General features: G+C 57.5%; 3 protein-coding genes across 4 annotated transcripts; 1 reads left to right on the top strand and 2 right to left on the bottom strand.

The window, feature by feature from the left end:
- Positions 1 to 46: 46 nt before the first annotated feature.
- ZGPAT (zinc finger CCCH-type and G-patch domain containing) lies at positions 47 to 10,187 on the bottom strand. Its single transcript, XM_055433351.2, has 6 exons — positions 9,119 to 10,187; positions 2,123 to 2,256; positions 1,749 to 1,904; positions 1,083 to 1,202; positions 588 to 993; positions 47 to 459 (listed from the first exon to the last, which is right to left on the bottom strand). The coding sequence occupies exons 1-6, from the start codon at positions 9,703 to 9,705 to the stop codon at positions 321 to 323; spliced, it is 1,542 nt and encodes a 513-aa protein (XP_055289326.2). The 5' UTR covers positions 9,706 to 10,187; the 3' UTR covers positions 47 to 320.
- A 111-nt stretch (positions 10,188 to 10,298) lies between these two features.
- Positions 10,299 to 16,483, top strand: ARFRP1 (ARF related protein 1). Of its 2 annotated transcripts, none has more exons than XM_055433387.2 (8): positions 10,299 to 10,421; positions 10,892 to 10,990; positions 11,229 to 11,316; positions 11,513 to 11,595; positions 14,343 to 14,424; positions 14,633 to 14,703; positions 15,347 to 15,447; positions 15,515 to 16,483. In XM_055433387.2, the coding sequence occupies exons 2-8, from the start codon at positions 10,898 to 10,900 to the stop codon at positions 15,600 to 15,602; spliced, it is 606 nt and encodes a 201-aa protein (XP_055289362.1). In that variant the 5' UTR covers positions 10,299 to 10,421; positions 10,892 to 10,897; the 3' UTR covers positions 15,603 to 16,483. The 2 variants fall into 2 exon arrangements, with proteins under 2 accessions (XP_055289362.1, XP_055289370.1); XM_055433395.2 differs by having other exon boundaries at positions 10,316 to 10,421; positions 10,897 to 10,990.
- A 673-nt stretch (positions 16,484 to 17,156) lies between these two features.
- On the bottom strand, positions 17,157 to 18,701 carry TNFRSF6B (TNF receptor superfamily member 6b). Its single transcript, XM_055433379.2, has 3 exons — positions 18,264 to 18,701; positions 17,980 to 18,183; positions 17,157 to 17,567 (listed from the first exon to the last, which is right to left on the bottom strand). The coding sequence occupies exons 1-3, from the start codon at positions 18,661 to 18,663 to the stop codon at positions 17,275 to 17,277; spliced, it is 897 nt and encodes a 298-aa protein (XP_055289354.2). The 5' UTR covers positions 18,664 to 18,701; the 3' UTR covers positions 17,157 to 17,274.
- Between the last annotated feature and the right edge of the window lie 103 nt (positions 18,702 to 18,804).

The raw sequence follows: 18,804 nt of genomic DNA, 5'->3' as shown, positions 1-18,804 counted from the left end.
AAAGACCCCTACTCCCCAAGGACACCGCAGCCAGTTGAGCCTCCGATGAAATCAGACACTGCGACAAAGTCACTTTAATGTCTTTGCTCATGAGACGCCCCAGGACACTGGCAGGTGGACTCAGTGGCAGGGAAGCATCAGGAAGGGGCCCCTGCAGCCCATCTCTGCTCAGCAGTGTCCACACGCTGGAGGCCAGCAAGAAGGCCCTTTGTGGGGTATAGCCACAGAGCAGACTGGCCCTTCTGGTGGCATCCCCGCTGTCTTCCTGAAGGCAGCAGGAGCCGAGGCCCCTCAGTTCCGTCCACAACACATGCAGGGCTCTAGAACTCAGTCATCTTCTTGTGGGTGTCGGCCTTCCTCTGTTCCCGCTGCAGGCCTGCCTCCTGGGCCCGGAGCTGCCCCAGCTGCCGCTGGGCTCCTGCCAGCTTCTCCTGCAGCTGGGCCGTTGTCACACTGTGCCTGGGGAGGGGCCTGCATTCAGCACTGCCGTCCCCCTCCAGCCCCTCCTCAGACCCGGCCCGCCGCCCCCGAACCCTCTCAGGGGAACCTGGGCAGGGCTGAGGCGCCTGGGGCAGGGCCACACGTACCGGCCAGCATTGCGGGCAAGGGCCTCCTGGATGCCCCGGATGGCTCGCTGGGTCTGCTCAATCTTCTCCTCCGTCTGGAGGAGCCGCAGGCTCAGGGCCCGTTTGGTACTCCTGCTGGCGTGGTATACCTCCTTGCCGCTCCTCCCGGGGGTTGCCACCCCCACCTCTGGGGACCCCGGAGCCCCGCCTTTCAGCTTCTCATTCAGGAAGTCGAACACACTGCGAGGAGGTGGGCGGCCCCCAGGTCCACTCCCTCTGCCCCGGCACTTTGGGGGCTTGCTGACACCAGCCTGGCCACCCCGGGTTCTCTTCTGCAGGATCTCTGCACACTGGTCCAGCGACTTCCCGCGCGGCAGCACCACGGCATGGACAGGCTCTACCCGGCCCTCTGCATGCCGGCCCAGACCTAGGGGAACAGCAGGCTGGCACTGCCACTGGACCCCTGGGCCATGATGGGGAGTCCCTCCTGTCCCCATGCAGCACACGTGCACTCACCCTTGCCAAACTCGTAGCCCATCTTGGCGAGGAGTCTGGAGCCAATGCCCCGCGTGTGCACCTCCCAGCCGGCAAAAGCGGAGCTGCAGGTCCCGGGGTTGGCAGCACCAGGTTCCACCACTGCAGGCATCAGAGGGCAGTGACTTAACCCAGCTGGATGCAGGGCATCCTGGGCTCCAGCCAAGGTTAACCTAAAAGCTCAGCTCTGCACAGCTCTGCATGGCCGGCCCCCAGCATCCCCAGCTCCCTGCCCAGGGCATATGGCACGAGCAGAAGGCAAAGCCCGGCCGTCTCCACGACCTGGTCACGGGATGGCCCCCTTCCATGCTCCCTGTTCCTTGGGGAGAGCAGTCCTCCCCTCCATCAGTATGGACAATGTGGCTAACAGACCCCATGTGGGCACCCCCACCCCTGGGGAGAGACCAGACACTGACAGCCGATCCTTCATCCAGCCAACAGGTCCCCGCGCCCTGCAGGAAGCTGTCCCTTCCTGTGCATCCCATCCCCTCCCGTGGCTTGCGTGGGACTATGGTTTCTGAGTCTGTGGGTCTCTGGACGTGCCCCAGATCCATCACACACCCTCGTCTCCCCGGGAGTGCGTCCTTGTACTGACCCCAGTGTGAGCCCTGCCAGCTGGGAGCCTCTTGTGGGTCGCAGCAGCCATACCTCGAGCATAGCTGGGGTCGTCTGCATCGCTGCCATCGGAGTCAGAGGACCCTGCAGGCTCTGTGCGCAGCGGGGGCAGGATGCTGTCCCCCTCCACCACGGCCTCTTTCAACAGCAGAGAGTCAAACTTGACTGTGTAGTAGCCACTGTCTACATCTGGAGGGGCACAGAGGCAGCAGGGCAGCACACGGAAGTAGCCGCTCTGGAAGGTGGGAGCAGGGTGGGGCCAAGACCAAGGGGGCCTTGCTCTTCTCATGTGTGGGGTGGGACCCCAGCACCCACCCAGAGGAGTAGTCACGTAGGACTAACACATGTGACACATAGAGAGGGCTTCCTGGGAAGGGCCGGTCAGGGAAGCCCTGGGGCAGCCTCACCAGTGATCCGTGCTGGGTACCACAGACCATCCTGCCGCTTGGCCAGACACGCAGAGCCGGCCTGCAGGGAGCTCAGGTCCGGGTCCTGGAAGGGGCGCAGCTCGTCCACTGGGACTACCTGCCCGTGCGAGAACCTGCAGAGAGGGCCGCATAACTCAGGTAGGGCCACCAGGGTCCCATAAGCCCGGAGAATCCAGTCTACCTGCCTGGACACTGCCCGATGGAGAGGTGAATAGAGAGAGGGACACACACGGCCACACAGACACGCACATAATACACAATTATGCACATCTACACTGAACACAACATGTATACAAACACATGCAACACACCCACGCACACATGTACACAGGCCCAAACGTATACACTGAACACAACATGTATACACACACAACACACACTCAACACGTATACACACACATCACACCACACACACATGTATACACATCTACACAATATACACTGAACACATGTATACACATGCAATACACCCACGCACATATGTACATACACCCAGATGTATGCACTGAACACATATATAAATATGTATGGACACCCATACTTATACATGCACACACACACACATGTGCGTGCACTCATGCACACATGTATGTACACACATGCATGGACACAATCAGGCACATACATTCACACATTCACCATACACAGGCACATGCACACTTACTATACACAAGCACACAAATACATGTATGCACATGTGTGTACACATGCACACATATGGACACACACACTGTGCTTGTGCTCTCACTCTGATGGACCTGGGTGCCCTGAGGACTAGATGCTTCTGGTTACTCTCCAGCCCTGGGCTAGAGTCACACAGACACAGGCACACACGTGGCTGGGAGACACACTTGTGACAACAGTTCTCCGGCACCTCTCCACTGGACACAACAGGTCATCAAGACAGGGGGTCTGCTTGCTTCACTCACAGGACTGAGTCCTCCCCAAGCAACTAGGAGGACCTGGTTGTAACGGTGCTGCCTTGCCTTCTAGGTGTCGCTCAAACAGTGAAACCAAACGAACGCCAGGAGGGCGGAGGTGGGACAGGAAGTAGGGGAACGGAGGGCTGCAACTGTGCACGCAGCCAAAGAAAGACATGAAATCACCAGGCACACAGCTCCTGCAGTGCCCCCATTTCAGGGAGGAAGCGCTCTAACCCACAAGAGCAAGCAAAGACAGGCCCTGGCTCCGACACACAGCCAGCCTTGCGTGGGGAGACCGTGGGGAGAAAGGAGAGGAGATCAGGCATTTCAGTCACTGTTCTGGGCGGTTCCTTCTCACCCCTGCCTGCCCTCAGGCACCCAGGGTACTGCCAGTGACCAGTGGCACCAGCAGATGCAAGACCAGTCCACGTGTCTTTTGGCGGGCACGGTGGTTGAAAAGTCCTGTTCAACTGAGGAAAGAGACCCAGACCCAGGGGGAGTTTGGCCAAACTCCTCCTCAACACACCCAGACACCGCCAATAAACCTCCCTGCAAGAATCTTCAGTACTCTTAGAGGCCCTAAATTTTGGTGTCCTCCTTAAGCCAGCAAGTGGTTCTATGAAATGACTCTAAAAATGTATGGTGGACATATGCAAAGATTGAGCCAGAAGGGTATGAACCAAACATGGAAGACTCAGAAATAACCGAAGTTCCCAACCGTGGGAGTAGTTAACGGCATGTGCATGAAATCAATGTCAACTAAGAGCACAGGCAGCCTGACCAATGGAATGAAGGGCACCCAGGAAAAGCCTCTCATGTGACAAAATCCACACAGGACAAGGAGGTGTTACTAAAGAGGCAGGAAAAGACAGACTACAGATTTCATAAGGAAAAAATTTTAAATGTTTCCCAAACTCAAACCCCCAGCAACACCCCCACTTAATCATCTACCTCACAACATTTATGAAAAGTGCTTATAATTTGTGAATAATTATATTTATGAATAACATCCTCTAGAATAATAAGTAAACACATGAATGAGAAAACAAGCATTTAGAATAAGTACACATCATAACTGTGGTTTATCCCAGGAATGCAAGGGTGGTTCAACAGGTGAAAGCCATTCAATGAAACACAGCACATGAACAGAACACTAGCATATCAACTGATACAAAAAAAGACACCTGGAAAAAACCCAATAACGTCGCTTGTTAAAAACACTCAACCTGATAAACAGCATCTATGGAAAACCCACAGTTCACATCACACTCAAGGAGGGGAGGAGGGGTACTTTTCCCTAAGATCAGGAACCAGACAGGAAATGCTCCTGCCACTTGTATAGTACTGGAAGTACTAGGCCGGGCAGTTAAACAAGAAAAAAATAAAAGCCAGCCAAATTGGAAGAGAATAGGCAAAAGTATCTCTCTTTGTCAATGACATAATTGTATATATGTGCTGTGCTCAGTCGTGTCTGATTCTTTGCGCCCCCAAGGACTGTAGCCTGCCATGCTCCTCTGTCTATGGCATTTCCCAAGCAAGAATAGTGGAGTGGGTTACCATTTCCTCCTCAAGGGGATCTTCCCAATGCAGAGATCAAACTTACATCTCCTGTGGCTCCTGCATTGGCAGGTAGCTTCTATACCACTGAGCCACCTGGGAAGCCCCAGGAAATTGGATACCCATGTGCAAATGAAGGAAGTTGGATCCTTACGTTATACCATTAGAGCATGTAATTTACAAGGGGAAAAATACTTTTTAACAATATTTTATGTCAAAATTGAGTAAGTTACATGAAATATTCAAGGAAAGCAACATGAGCCAAGAATCATATACATGTTCATCAAAACTACTGAACTGTGTCTTCATAAAAGACACAACCAGAGCCTAACAGACATGCTGCTGCTGCTGCTAAATCACTTCAGTCATGTCCGACTCTGTGTGACCCCATAGACGGCAGCCCACCAAGCTCCACCGTCCCTGGGATTCTCCAGGCAAGAACACTGGAGTGGGTTGCCATTTCCTTCTCCAATGAATGAAAGTGAAAAGTGAAGTCGCTCAGTCGTGTCCAACTCTTAGCGACCCCATGGACTGTACAGCACACCAGGCTCCTCCGTCCATGGGATTTTCCAGGCAAGAGTACTGGAGTACGGTGCCATTGCCTTCTGTGAACAGACGTGCTGTTGCTGCTACTGCTGCTGCTAAGTCACTTCAGTCGTGTCCAACTCTGAGTGACCCCATAGACGGAAGCCCACAAGGCTCCCCTGTCCCTGGGATTCTCCAGGCAAGAACACTGGAGTGGGCTGCCATTTCCTTCTCCAATGTGTGAAAGTGAAAAGTGAAGTCGCTCAGTCGTGTTTGTAGGAACCCCAAGGACTGCAGCCTACCAGGCTCCCCCATCCCTGGCATTCTCCAGGCAAGAACACTGGAGTGGGTCACCATTTCCTTCTCCACTTAGCATGCTAGGTCTCTACAAATGTTATTCCTGTGAGCCCTTCCTAAAGAACCTACCAGAAAACGAGTCTCAGACAACCACACAACTAAGAAGACCCTGGCAGATGGGTAGATGGAAGCAGGAGACGCTAAGTTGCTTCCAGAACAAGGGCTGAGAGTGAAGAGACAATGGGCTGCGACAGCCATGAGAGCCAACTGTGCAGGTCTAGTGCAGTCAGATGGCAGGGAGAATGGGAGGTACGCGTCAAAGGCTTTAAACAGTTTTCAGTCGTCATAACTAAAGAATGAATGCTGTTCTGAAAGCATCCTGTGTATGCAGAATGGGATAAAACAGGTTAATTATGGGATGTTGGTCCTTGAGGACCAGAGTCCTGAGGGAGAGAAGGATATACAGATGCAACCCAGAAAAGCTCAAGAAATCAGTATGAACTCACTAGGCACTCACCCTTGAACACAGAGATGCACTAACACAGACATAAGCATGTGTCCGCCTGCACTTCCTAGCTCTGTCTGCAGAAGAGGCCTAGCATCGAGCCCCCTGTAGCGAAGTGCATCCCAGGGCCTCCACTGTGAGTCTTGAAATAGCATCTGCCACTAAAAGAAACCAGGGCTTCTCAGAGACCTGGCTGTTTTCAGGTCTGTGGCAGGAAGAGCACAGGTGAGGGTGGGGAATCCTGATTTCCGGGACCCTGTCAAGAGGGCGAGGAGCCAACATGAAAAGGCTCCACCTGGCAAGGGTGGGACAGCTTGAGTTTCAATAAAAATCAGCATTTCAGTGGACTGAAATTCAGCAAAAGCATTTAAGTCCATCAGTCCACAAGGATATTAAATATTTTTTAAAGTGAAGTTTATCACCTCAGGATGAAAGAGAACCAATTTGTTATCTTGGAAACTAACCAAACGAAAGAGAAACATCAGGCAATATCCTGCCTTTTCTATACAATCTGTCCCACTACCCAGCCAGCTTCTACAGGAGAAGAGGTGTCTCTGAAACACCCAGCTGGTAAATGAGCTGATGGAGCTGAAAGCTCCTTGTTGCAATCCACACCATACCAGCAGATCCAGGCACTGAGCATCACGTGCTGCGAGAGGCAGCAGAGTGCTGAATCGTGCCCAGGTGGGGCCCCAAGTGAGCAGGTCCCAGGATCCAGCTGTCAGCCTTAGGTCACTGCAAGAATGTGCCGGGCTGCACCAGGGCAGTGGGTGATGGTCAGAGTCAGAGGGTTTAGCCCTTAACAGTGAAACTGGAAGGTCAGGAAAGGCAGGGGTAGGGGTACACGGTCAGATTCAGACAGCAGCCTTTAGACGTGAGCAAGATTAAACTGCAGAATTTACACCTCAGCCGTATCTGAGTGCTATGTCACAAGGAACACAAGGAGGTGATTATCATAAAGGTCGGGGTGGTGGTTCTTTCTGGAAGAGGGAGAAGGCTGTGTTTGGGCTGAGGCACAGAGGACCCCAGGGTAACTGGCAGCTTTGTAGTTTTCAGTTGAGTACTCGAGTGTTACAGTGATCCCTTGTGCTGTCTTTACTTCCTGGATTTGACCTTTTTCACAACAAGATAAAAATTTTAAGTCCACTGTGTCCTTATTGCATGTTAGGTACTGTTTTTTTATGCATATTAATGCATTCCACCCTCTCAACAACTGCAAAAGACATGCTCCTCTCTGCTTTATGGACAAGGATACTGAAACACAGAGCGATAAAGTTAGAACAACGTATGAAAAAATGTTCAATCTTTCTAATAATCGAGGAAATACAAGTTCAGTCAAGACCACCTCTTCACTTCCAGTGGGTACGAATCCACAAGTCAGAGAACGTGACCAAGAATGACTAGGGTGACTACGACAGTGCAGACCAGGGACTGAGAAGCAGACAGCGCGCAAGGAAAGAAAATGCTTGCACCATCCACGCTGGGGACACTCTCAACAGAGACAAAAGATGTGTACTAGGATTTTCACACTGTGTTCTTTTTAGTAAATAAAAACTGGGAAACACCAGGAGACAGAATAAAATATGGCATATTTGTGAGGAAAAATAATAGCAGTTAAAATGCACAAAACAGTCCTATAAATATCAATGTGAACTTCTCTCCCAGACACACAGTGAGAAGAGCAAGTTGCAAAACAAAGCAGGCTGTACAACACAGTTTAATTAGAAAACAGCACAAGAATATTCTGTTCACAGACATACGTGCCTGTAAAGGATTCACACGCTAGAGAGATGCTCTTCATAATGTGACAAGCCTCCCGGGAGGGAAGGATAGAAAGGCAGGTCCCAGGGTGCTTCAATACTACTTTATATTTACAATAAAATTTTAAATAAATTTAAAAATAAAAATCCAAAGTAAATGCAACAAAATAACTGTCACACCTGGGTGGTGGTGGGGTTGGTGGGCTGCATGGGTCAGGCCTGAAGCTGACAGCAGGAAGCAGCATTTCAGAGCTGGGCTGCCCTTCGGGGGTCCAGCAACCACAGCAGCTATAGGGCCTACCTGGTGGGCTTGCTGCCAGGTGAGTGAATACGCGTGAAACCCCTGGAACAGTGCTGCCCAGAGGAAGCAGAACATGGATACGTCAGTTCTCATCCCCACATGAGAAGCTGCACAGGGACGGGGAGGAACCCTCCAGAGGGATCACAGCAGGAAGGATGGAGGGCTCCCTGCTCTGTTCCTTAACTCTCTGCTGTGGGACAAGGCAGCATCCACCCTGTGGAAGCTCAAGGAGGCTTACGACTGATTCATGCACCTTCCTGTGTGTACACTACACTTTTCACAAAACTCATGGGGAAAAGGAAAAAAACGGGAACTGCACCAAATAAGACTCTGGGCCCAGAAAAAATCTATAAAGAAATAAGATAACCGAACAACTTAAGATATTGAATAGTTACCCTGGACTACTGACTAAAGAAGAAAATCATCTACTAGAAATCTCAGGAAATATTCCTTGGAAAGGAAAAAGAAGCAAAATTAAACGTAACATGCATAAGGAAAACGCAACATCATCACAACATTTGTGATTAAATACGAACAAGGTCTTGCTGTTAAGTTGGTGAGGTGTGACAGTAACACGGAGATAATTTTTAACACAACATCCTTGTCACTTAGGTTAAGCGGGCATCATGAAGTACTCAGACAAGCAAAATGTCCAGTAAGTCCTACAATCTGCTTTAAAATACTCCAGAGAGAGGAACAGAGGATACAAGATTAGCAAAGCACTGACCTACCACGACAGTGTGAGCAGTCTCTATGCTACTCTCCCTAGTTACCTGGGAGTTTGACAACTTCTCTAATAAAATATCTAAAATATAAGTAAATTTTAGAAGCTTCACTTTGAAGCGTAAGACGCGGGCGGGGGGGGGCGGTGCTCCATTCTTTTCAACATAAGCCCTTCTGTACTTCTGACATACCTGGGGAAAAGCCAAGAAGACCCCTAAACAAGGATACTACTAGAAGAACCCCCGACCTTATAAAGTTCTCTTCTTCTCAGCATTTTGCTCGGCCAAGAAAAAACTGCAAAGAACTGCAAAGGTTCTGTCCGCAAGTCGCCGCGCCCCCGCACCCACCCGCCACTGCCAGGGGCCTAGGGAACTCAGGCCTTACCTGCAGTTTTCCTGGAAGCGGCACTTCCCCTCCAGGAAGAACGGGCAGGGCTTCAGGGACTTGTGAGTAGGGTAGAGATAGAGCACGCGCACGCCGGGGGAGCCGTCGTCCGCCTCCTCGGTGCCCACGATCATGGCGTTGTGATACTCCAGGGTGCCCCAGGCACTGTAGTAGGGGGCGTTAACCTTTCTCCCACTCAGTGCTGCCCCGCCCTCCTCGTCCTCCCCCTCGTCCTCCTCCTGCCCAGGCTCCGTGGGTCCTGGCTCAGTCTCTCTTGAAGGAACAGTCTCCAGTTCTGCCCCGGGGGCTGCCGGCACCTCCACCGTCTCCGCGATGGCATTTTGGAAAGCTAAAGGCTCAGCATCCTCCTGGGCTGGTTGCTCTCCATCCAGCGCCGCCAACAGCTTGCTCTTCCTGACCGACACCAGGCTGGCCTCAGTGAGCTCGATCAGCTCCTTCAGGTCCCCCTGCAGCTGGCGCAGGTCCGCCAGCTCCGAGGGATCCAGGCCAGCGCCCAGGGCCAGCTCCACCTGCTGCAGCTGCGCGTCGTAGGTCCGGAGAGCAGTCTGCAGGCTCTCCTCGTCCATCCTGCCGGGAGGGGCCGATTTCCCGGGCCTGCGGGGCTGGGTCCTCAGAGGGGAGGCGTGGGAGCCAGAGATGCGGAGAAGAGAAGCCAAATGAGTCTGGGACCGACGGCCCCCACAACGCCGGCACTGAGCGCTGGCCGACCGTAACCCTCGGTGGACAGCCTGCGGAACTGTGGACAGCAATCTCTTCCTTTGGACCTGGAGAGATTTCAAGCTCCGAGAGGAGGAGCCAAAGCTGGCCCTTGGCCGCTGGCCCCACGGCGTCGATTCCCTTCCCGGGAGCTGCCTTCAAGCTCTTCCGGGGTCTAGGCGTCCAAGTCTAGTGTCCCCGGCCGGGCCCACCCCTGCGGCCTCGCGCCGCCCGTCTCCGCTCGGCCAGCAACCTCGGGCCAAGGCCCCGTCGCCCAGACCCCCTCGCCCCGGCCAGGCCCTCCTCCAGGCGGTCTCCCGGCCGCCGCCACAGACAGCCAGCCGGCCTCATCGGCCAAAGCCGCCCGGCGCCCCGCTTCCGCCCTTGCAGCCCATAGGCGCTTCCGCCCGAGCTCCGCCGGCGGCGGAAGTGTCTGGCGCGGGGGCTGCCGGGACGGCTCCGCCCCTCTCCGGCGGACCAGCGCGCGTCCCGTCAGGCGTCGCGCGGGGTTAGCGTGGGGTCGGTGGGTCAGGCGCGAGGCCGTTCTCCGGCTCCGCGGCTCGGCGGCCCGGCCGGGCGGTCGCAGGTACATCGAGGCTGGTGGGCGGAGCTAGCCCCAGGCCCGGCGACCGGTCCGTAGTCTGTCCGCGCCGCCCGCCCGCCTCACGGCTGCTCGGGGCAGTCACCAGCCCTCAGACGCCCGGCCTCTGAGAGGCGCTCGCGGCGGGCCGGGAGCGAAGCGGGCGTTGGTTAGGGAGACCCGAGGGGAGCAAAGCCTGAAGGGAGCCCGGGCGAGGGAGCGGCGAGAAGTGGGGAGGGACGGGCTGCCCTCTGCTTGCGAGCAGAGCGCCCTGGCCGGGGCGGAGTGGGAGTGTGGGCACCGGGAGCGCCGGGCCGATTCTGTAGCAGTGGCGGAGGCGAAGGCGGGCGGAGAGGAGGGGAGGGGAGGCGGAGCCAGAAGGGCCCCGGGCTCCAGCTGTGAGCGGCCGTGCGGGCAGCGGGACCCTCTGTTCGCGGCGCGGGCGGTCTCGTCCGTGACTGATCTCGGGTGCACAGGGCAGGATGTACACGCTGCTGTCGGGCCTATACAAGTACATGTTCCAGAAGGACGAGTACTGCGTCCTGATCCTGGGTCTGGATAACGCCGGGAAGACGGTGAGTGCGGCTCCGTGTCAGCGCCATCCCCCACCCCCAGAGTCATTTCGGTTTTCTAAGCTGCGTGTTCTCCACCCAGACAGGCTCTGAACCCTGCTTAAGGTCATAGGATAGTTACCACCAGCCGCTTTAAAAGGCAAACGTTGTTCTTTTGCCATATTGTAAAGGAATAAGCTCCAGGAGGGGTGTTTGAAAACTATTGCAATTCTATCTCACTCTTCTTTCTCTCTGCCCTTAGACCTTCTTGGAGCAGTCAAAGACCCGATTCAACAAGAACTACAAGGGGATGAGTTTGTCCAAAATCACTACCACCGTGGGCCTAAACAGTAAGGGTCCTTTGGAGGTGTGGGTTGGGGGCAGAACGCTGAGTATGCTGCAGTGTGCAAAGGCCACGGGTGAGGCCTCTGCTCTGGCTACCGTTGGTTCCAGCATCGTGCAGCGCAGGTTCAGCCTGCTTCTCCGAGAGCTGGGAGCTGGTGGGTCAGGGACCAAACCGCAGCCTCACCTGTCTCTTCTCTGCAGTCGGCACTGTGGACGTGGGAAAGGCCCGCCTGATGTTCTGGGACTTGGGAGGGCAGGAGGAGCTGCAGTCTCTGTGGGACAAGGTAAGATGCATGGGTGCCACGTCGGCTTCCTGGCACCATCTCTGTCTGGGTGGTACCTTGGTCTCTTCCTTCCTTTTCTCAGAAGGTCTGGGATTCCTCTTCTTTCCTTACACTTGGCAGTTTCTGTGACCCACTTGGTTCCTGAGGCTCACCCCCATCCCAGTTCCCGAGTCACACCCCCAAGAGCAGGGACACACTGGTTCCTTTAGGTTTAGAGATTTTGTTGCTAATCAGCACAAGACAAGACAAAGGATGCCTGAGGAGCAGGGAAGACACAATGCCTGTTTGGCTCTCAGCTTCAGCCCTGGGGCCCGAGTCTCCCCCATGGGTCCCTCCTGCTGAGGGGAGTATGTCTTCTAAAGCTCACAGCAGCTGTCTCTTCTTTCGACCTGGGTTTGAAGCATTTCTGAGACCTCCGAATCAGAATTAGTCTTTCGCTCGGCCTCTGCGAGCCACAGGGTCCAGCAGAGAGCAGGGTGGAACGAGCCTCTTCCCCTCCCCAACCCAGTGGACTGCCGGGGGCACAATCAGGCTTACCCAGCTCTAGGGGCACTGAGCACCCCGGCACTTGCTAATGTCTAATGCCCTAGTCTTGGTTTCTGGCTTGACCCCAGCAGGAGGTCCTTGGTCCTTTTCCCCTCCTTCTCCCCAAAGTGTACCCCCTGTCCTGACTTCCAGCCAAGAGGACCCTGCCCATTCCATGGCCAGAAGGTCATTGACAGGCCCTCTGTGACCATTTAAGTTGGACCAAGCCAGGGGCTGTTTGTTCAAACCTCAGATCCACACGAGGACCTGACATTCTTTACAGGCCAGGGTCTTGGAGTAGCAGGGGCAGGGTGTGTCAGAGTTTAGCAGCTGGCAAGTGTTGTGGGGTATAAAGGCCTGGTCAGAGGCAGGGTCATCTTGGGCACTGCCCCATGTCAGGCCAAGCTGTCTGGGACACCGTCCGCTTGGCAGGTCATCATGGCAGGCAGCTGTGACATGCTCAGGTACCTCTGGTGGGTCAGAGAGGGTCCTGCAGGAGCTGACAAGGGGCCCTGTGCTGGGCGCACTGCCCACTATGGCAGCCAGGACACAGCCAGTGAAGGTGCTCTGCTGCCCTTGTGCCTCTGGCTGGCAACTGGCTCCTCCTGAGGGAAAGCCAGCTTGGTGGTTGTTGGTGGCCCCCAGCTTCCACTTCTGCTCATGCCATGGCCTTGCCACTGCTTCCTCACGAGGACTGAGCCTGCCACCTGGCAGGATGGGCCCTAAGTTTCTCACATGCTCCCTGACTCTGAGATGGAGTGGGTGCCCTGCCTCCTGCTGATGGCATCAGGTGCCCCTGCCAGGCCAGGACTTTGCTGGCCTCTGGTGACTGGCTTGCACAGGGGTGACCATGTCCCCAACCGTGTGAGTCACCAGGAGGGGTGTAAAGTGGGTCTCGTGCTCTCCCCTTGTTCTGAGACTATGTCCTGGGGCCTGTCCCTGCCCCTTTGCAGTCCGACACCATCTGGTGGACCTTCACTCCCACCTCTACTGCCTTACCTCCACCCAGCACCTCTGCTCATGCCACAAGCTAGTGCCTATAGGTCTGTGCACGTGCCGGCTTCTGGCAATGTCTGTGGACCCCGTGGACCTTCTGGCACCCTGCCACAGGGAGGACTTGTGGCCTCTGTCTCTCCAGGCCGCATCTGAGAGCCTCCAGAGTGTGGGCATTGGTGACAACTCTCCTCAGGATCTGGGCCTGGTGGGCACCATGGGCTCATGGCTGCCACTGCTTCCTGGTCATCCCCCGCTGGTGGACCCAGTCCCCATCTGCCGGGGCCCAGTCACACACCAGTTGAAGTTTCTGCCACCACAGGGTTCTGGGGCCCAAGTAGTGATTCCCTCGCTGACTCGCTTCAAACCCCACAGTGCCCCTGTCTGCCTAGGAGGCCTGCACTGTTGGGCTGCAGCTCCTAGGTCCCGTGTCACCCAAGCAGGCCGGCCAGGGAGGCCCCAGGTTTGGGGTTCATGGTTGGTCTTTGGACCAGGAGGCCGCCCATGTTGAGGGATGTGCAGGTGTTCTCAGTTCCTGAGCTCTTGCCGGGCAGGAGCTGGGGTGGAGACAAGGGGCAAGGATGCAGTCACCTGTTCCTGCAATGTGGGCGTTTCCGTCCTCTTAACATCAGGACAGAAGGTGGACTCAGCAGGCCTTGCTTCATGTGTCTGTTTTCCCAGGGGTGCTGCTGTTCACTGCCCATAGCTCTCCCTGTACCCTGGACTCTGGTGCTTGTATGTATGTGGGGGGTCTCTTGTGTGGCTGCTGCTGCAAGAACCCAGGGCTGGCTGGCCTGCTGGTGCCAGCCTGCAGAGCTCTGAACTCCCTGGCATGGCTCTGTCATTGGCCCTGTTGTCCCACGTGGTGGTCAGAGCTGCCTTGAACATGTAGGAGGCCTTCCCTGGTTCCCTATTGGTATACCTACAGCCTCGCTGTCTGCACTGTGTCCCCCTACCCAGGTGTACAGAGACCCGGAGCCCCATCCTTTCTCCTCTGGCCACTCTAAGGCCAGGGGGTGTGGGTGGGTCTCAGCAGTGGATCCTGAAGTGGGGTTCAGAGCACAGCACTGGGTGTGGATGAGGAAGGTGGCCACCCTGTCCCAGCAGGTCTGGGGTATATCTGCACTCTGCCCCACCTCAAGGAAGCACCCTAGCAGGGTCTCCCAGCTGGGGGTGCCCTGAGGTGGCTGGGTGCCCGAGGCTCAGCACCTGGTTTTGCTCCTACCTAGTACTATGCAGAGTGTCATGGCGTCATCTATGTCATCGACTCCACGGACGAGGAGCGGCTGTCTGAGTCCAAACAGGCATTTGGTGGGTATAGCCAGCCAGGCTGGGGATACAGGGAGTGGGAGGGTTCTGTCTGCACAGTCCCCATTCCAGAGCTGGGCTGATGGGAGGTTGGGCCACGCCGGGACAGGAGGGTGCCAGCCAAGTGCCTCCATGTGGGGTCAGCAGGGATGTGGCGACCTGTGTGGAGGCAGATGAAGGGTGCTCACTGCTGCCTCTCTGCCCGCCCCAGAAAAGATGATCACAAGTGAGGCGCTGGACGGTGTCCCCATCCTGGTGCTGGCCAATAAGCAGGATGTTGAGGTGAGCCCCCAGGTCAAGTGGGCTCCTGCTCCCGCCAGATGGGGTACCTCTCCTGGGGGGGGCCGCTGCCTTCCTCAGTTACCCTGAGTGTGGCTGCCCCAGGCGAACAGAGCACCCCCACCCCCTGGGTTCTTCCTGCTGTGCTGGCACCTCTGCACCAGAGGCAGCAGTGCCTCATTCTTCTGCAGCCAGGGGCCTCCTGCTGGGCAGACCCAGGTGAAGGTCTGGAAAGAAAGTGCAGAAGCACCTCAGGGTGGGAGTTAGTGCTGACACCAACCTGTCTGCTGCCCTTGAGCACAGTAGCTGTGCTGGCCCCACTCCATGAACCCCTGGGGAGAGGTGGCGTCGCAGCAGCCGTCTGCATGGAGGGGCCCTGAAGAGCCGGGTGGCGTGTTCCCAAAGCATCTGGGTTGTGCTGCCAGGGGGTGTCTCTGAGGCTGCTCACCAGGCAGGTGTCCTCCTGGACAGCAGCCGGGAGGCACCTCCTGAAGGTGCTGTGCAGCTTCCCACCTGCCCTGTCCCGCCACGGCGCTGGGAGCTGCTCCTCGCGCTGGGAGCTGCTCCTCGCGCTGGGAGCTGCTCCTCGGGGAGAGGGTAGGCGGCGGCGGGCCTGCCCCTCACGGCCTTGCCGCACCCCCCCCAGACACGCCTCTCCATCCCTGACATCAAGACTGCCTTCAGCGACTGTGCTTCCAAGATCGGCAGGCGGGACTGCCTGACGCAGGCCTGCTCGGCCCTCACGGGGTGAGTGGGGTTCACCCTGGGCATGGGGGCCACAGCCAGCCCCGCCTCATGCCCACTTTCTCCACAGCAAGGGCGTGCGTGAGGGCATCGAGTGGATGGTGAAGTGCGTCGTGCGGAACGTGCACCGGCCGCCGCGGCAACGGGACATCACGTAGGCACACCTGCCTGCGCACCCACCGCTTGTCCTGAAGAGCTCCTGCCTGCGCCACACCACCAATCCTGGGGGCTGGGTCGGCTTTGCCTTTTGATTCTCCCATTTGCTTTGTTTCTTCTCGAAGACAAATTTCCGTATCCAGAAAAGCGTAGGCATCCGGAGGCTTCTCCTAGGGGTGCTGGGGTCTTGGGGATGCCAGCCGGCTGCCAGCAGAACTTATGGCCATCGCAGGCCTAGACCTGCCTGAGGCCCAAGTTGGGGCCACCTCTCCTTTTGGAGCTGCTACCCCAGCAGGCCTGCCAGCTTGGCCCTGCATGGGACCTTGGTAGGGAACTGCTTGGAAATAGGTTTCTTCAGAGTTGTGGGACCCTCCATGGTGCTCAAGGCTGCTCTGTGCCTCAAGCCCATGGAGGCGGCTGTGACTGTCCTTGGCCTCTGTGCACTCTTGGAGTTGGGTGGGGGGGGTTGGTGTCACCTGAGGGAGACCTGGGCTTGTCGCTGTCCCTGTCCTGATGCAGCTTCAGGAGGAGGCAGGGAGACCTGCCTGGGAGGCTGTGAGCCCCACCCAATGGCCCAGCCACCTTGTTTTGATCTCCAGTGAAAATGGAAAAGCTAGGTGGTTGTGCTGGGAATGGGCATCTGCTCCTCCCTACCCACAGCCTGTCTGCCACCCACCCAGAATAACCTAGATATGAGCTCAGGGTGTGAGGAAGGACAGCAGGGTCCCAGGGAGCCCAGGCTACTAGTGTGCTGGGCCTGTACTCCCTGCTGGGGGTAAGGGCCTGGGTTGCTCTCAGGTCTTGGCCCTTGTGGAAGCTGGTGACACCCCATGAGCCTAGCCATGAGCAAAATAAAGAGTCTGAGTGGCTCCCATCCATCATTCTTCAGGGGCCCGGTGCCTTTGTCTGAGGGTCAGGTTCCCCAAGCAGCTGGGGAGGAGATGCTGGGAAAAGGATGAGTCAGGGCTGGGGTGGGCGCCAGCTGCAGGTGAGGTGACTCATTGAGGGGGTGCTTTGACCCTGCCTCTCCCTGGGGCCCTTCCTGGAGGTCAGGCAGGAGCCTCCAGGGCTGGTGGGGGCTGCCAGGACTGGGAGTCCTAGGTTGATGAGTCAAGACCTCATCTGAACCTGCCCCAGAAGGGAAAAGCGTCGTTTCCCAGAAAGTGAATGGGACACACTGTCCTACCCAGAGGTCTTGGCTAGTCCCTTGCTGGGAAATCCCCTGCCGCTTTGAGGAGGGTGGAGCCTCAAAGAGGGGCAGCTTGAAGGTGACACTTCCTGGCACCTCAGGGCACACAAACTGGCGCTGGCCACCCTGACTTGGCCTCTCACAATGGAGCCCTTGAATTCAGTGACGCGCCCTGCCTCCACACCTCCCTAACCACTCAGCGAAACTTTGAGAGAGGGGTGTCACCTGCTGTCCTCTCCCCCGACCCTACCACCTGAAAGGGTCAGTCCCAGTGGGAGGGAAGGCAGCGGACAGGGGGCTGCAGCTAGGCAGTGTGCCCAGGTGTGTCCCTTCCCGGGGTGCAGAGCGCGCACTGGCAGACTGGACAGTAGTTTACCAATCGGCTTTATGAAAAATAACCTGGGCGCCGCAGGGAACGGTTCAAAGCCTCCTTTGGTGCGGCACGAGAAGCTCGGACTGGAGTGAATAAGTACCAGGAAGGATGCTCACCGCGCCTGAAGGAAGTGTTCGCGGATGCTGCGCTCCAGCCCAGGCAGTCTGGCTGTGCGCAGCGCCCGCAGCAGCCGTACCCCCAGCACCCCGGGCCGCGCTTCGCGGAGCTCCGTGAGCTGCTGCCACAGCCTCCGCTGCAGCGCCGCGCGACCCTCCCTCAGCGGCGGCGGCGGCGGTCTCCACATCCCGGGATCCGCGAGCGCCTGCTGCAGCCGCTGCAGTCTCTTGAGGGAGATGTCCTGGAAAGCCACGAAATCGACCAAGGCGTGCTCACACTCCTCGGTCCCTGCGGGAGGGCGGGGTGAGAGAGTACAGTCAGGTGCCAGGGCCCCTCCGCGCCCCGGGAGGACAGGACCGTGGAGGGGTCTCCGCATTCTCATGAAGGGCGAGGCGAGAGCTGTGCCGGAGGATCCGGGGTGACCGTGGGAAACGTGGCGGGCAAGGAGTGCGGCTGGAGGGCTGACGCTGAGGATGGGAGGCGACGCGAAGGGGGCCCGCCACACTCGCTGCCGTGCTCTCCCGTAAACCGTTTAAACCCTCAAAGCCTGTTTCCCAATGCCGGCGGGAAATGGCATCACCCGCCAGTGCTGAAACCCTCAGCCAAATAGTCTCCTGGTCCTCCCCCACCGCCCTTCCGGAAGCCCTTCCCAGGAACCAGCTAATAAGCCCTGAGCACCCCCACCCCGCCCCCTGCTCACCCGGCGCCCCTGGCTCCAGCGGGCCGAGCTCGAAGCTCGTGCAGTTGGTGCACAGGGCGTCGTGGAACGGGGAGCCAGGCACATTGACGGCCAGGCCCAGGGCCGTGCAGTTGCGGTGGGGCTGGCACCGCTCCGAGCTTGAGCTGCTGGCAGAGAAGGTGCCCGGGGGGCACGGCTGGCACTGCGTGTTCTGCCTGGGGGTGCCTAGGGACGAGACGGAGGCCGCGGTCAGGAGAATCGAGTGGTCCCTGTTCGGCGGAGGGTCCGTCCAGCCCCTCACCCACCGGGAGCGGTCACGCCGGCGCCGGGCGGGCAGGGCGCGTGCTCCAGGCAGAAGCCGGCGTGCTCGAAGAAACCGGACCGACAGCGGCAGGCACGGTTGTGGGTGGCCCCGCACGGCCGCGCCTCCTCCTCGCGCTCCCCGCAGATGACGTTGCAGTAGCGGCAGCGCTCCAGGTAGTTCCAAAACTGCGTGTAGTGGCGCGGCGGGCACGCGCCGCATGTCGTGGGGCTGTCCCGGCCGCAAGGCTGCTGCACAAAGGTTCCCGGGGGGCACTGGTCACACACCAGCCACTCCCCCGTCTCTGCGTCCCGCCACGGGTAGGTGGGCGCACCTGCCACCGCCCCACGCGCCGCGGCGAGCGCCAGCAGCAGGGCAGTCACCGGCCCCGGCGGAGCTCTCATGGTCTCTGTGGAGCTGCGGCGGCCTCTGGCCGCAACCTATAAGGGTCGGTCTGGCCCCGCCCCGCGAAGCCCCGCCTGCCGAGGAGGAGGGGTCGGCGACCTCGGGATCTAGGCTTTGACTCCTCCCTCCAGAGCCGGTGC

This window comes from Moschus berezovskii, chromosome 15 (assembly GCF_049115385.1).
Source record: "Moschus berezovskii isolate FMDL1 chromosome 15, NW_MosBer_1.0, whole genome shotgun sequence".
In the NCBI taxonomy this organism is placed as follows: Eukaryota; Metazoa; Chordata; class Mammalia; order Artiodactyla; family Moschidae; genus Moschus; species Moschus berezovskii.
The sequence above is the reverse complement of the archived record's forward strand: the minus strand, read 5'-3'. Positions and strand labels throughout refer to the sequence as shown.

What these genes read in the sequence shown, in the direction of transcription:
- ZGPAT (XM_055433351.2), bottom strand. Translation starts at nt 9,705, where the DNA reads ATGGACGAGGAGAGCCTGCAGACTGCTCTCCGGACCTACGACGCGCAG. An exon ending in CGCTTCCAGGAAAACTGCAG is followed by an intron (nt 2,257 to 9,118) that starts GTAAGGCCTGAG and finishes CCCTCTCTGCAG; the next exon opens with GTTCTCGCACGGGCAGGTAG. An exon ending in CGACCCCAGCTATGCTCGAG is followed by an intron (nt 1,203 to 1,748) that starts GTATGGCTGCTG and finishes TGATGCCTGCAG; the next exon opens with TGGTGGAACCTGGTGCTGCC.
- TNFRSF6B (XM_055433379.2), bottom strand. Translation starts at nt 18,663, where the DNA reads ATGAGAGCTCCGCCGGGGCCGGTGACTGCCCTGCTGCTGGCGCTCGCC. An exon ending in CGCCGGCGTGACCGCTCCCG is followed by an intron (nt 18,184 to 18,263) that starts GTGGGTGAGGGG and finishes TCTCGTCCCTAG; the next exon opens with GCACCCCCAGGCAGAACACG. An exon ending in GCTGGAGCCAGGGGCGCCGG is followed by an intron (nt 17,568 to 17,979) that starts GTGAGCAGGGGG and finishes GCCCTCCCGCAG; the next exon opens with GGACCGAGGAGTGTGAGCAC.
- ARFRP1 (XM_055433387.2), top strand. Translation starts at nt 10,898, where the DNA reads ATGTACACGCTGCTGTCGGGCCTATACAAGTACATGTTCCAGAAGGAC. An exon ending in TGAGTCCAAACAGGCATTTG is followed by an intron (nt 14,425 to 14,632) that starts GTGGGTATAGCC and finishes TGCCCGCCCCAG; the next exon opens with AAAAGATGATCACAAGTGAG. An exon ending in GCCTGCTCGGCCCTCACGGG is followed by an intron (nt 15,448 to 15,514) that starts GTGAGTGGGGTT and finishes CTTTCTCCACAG; the next exon opens with CAAGGGCGTGCGTGAGGGCA.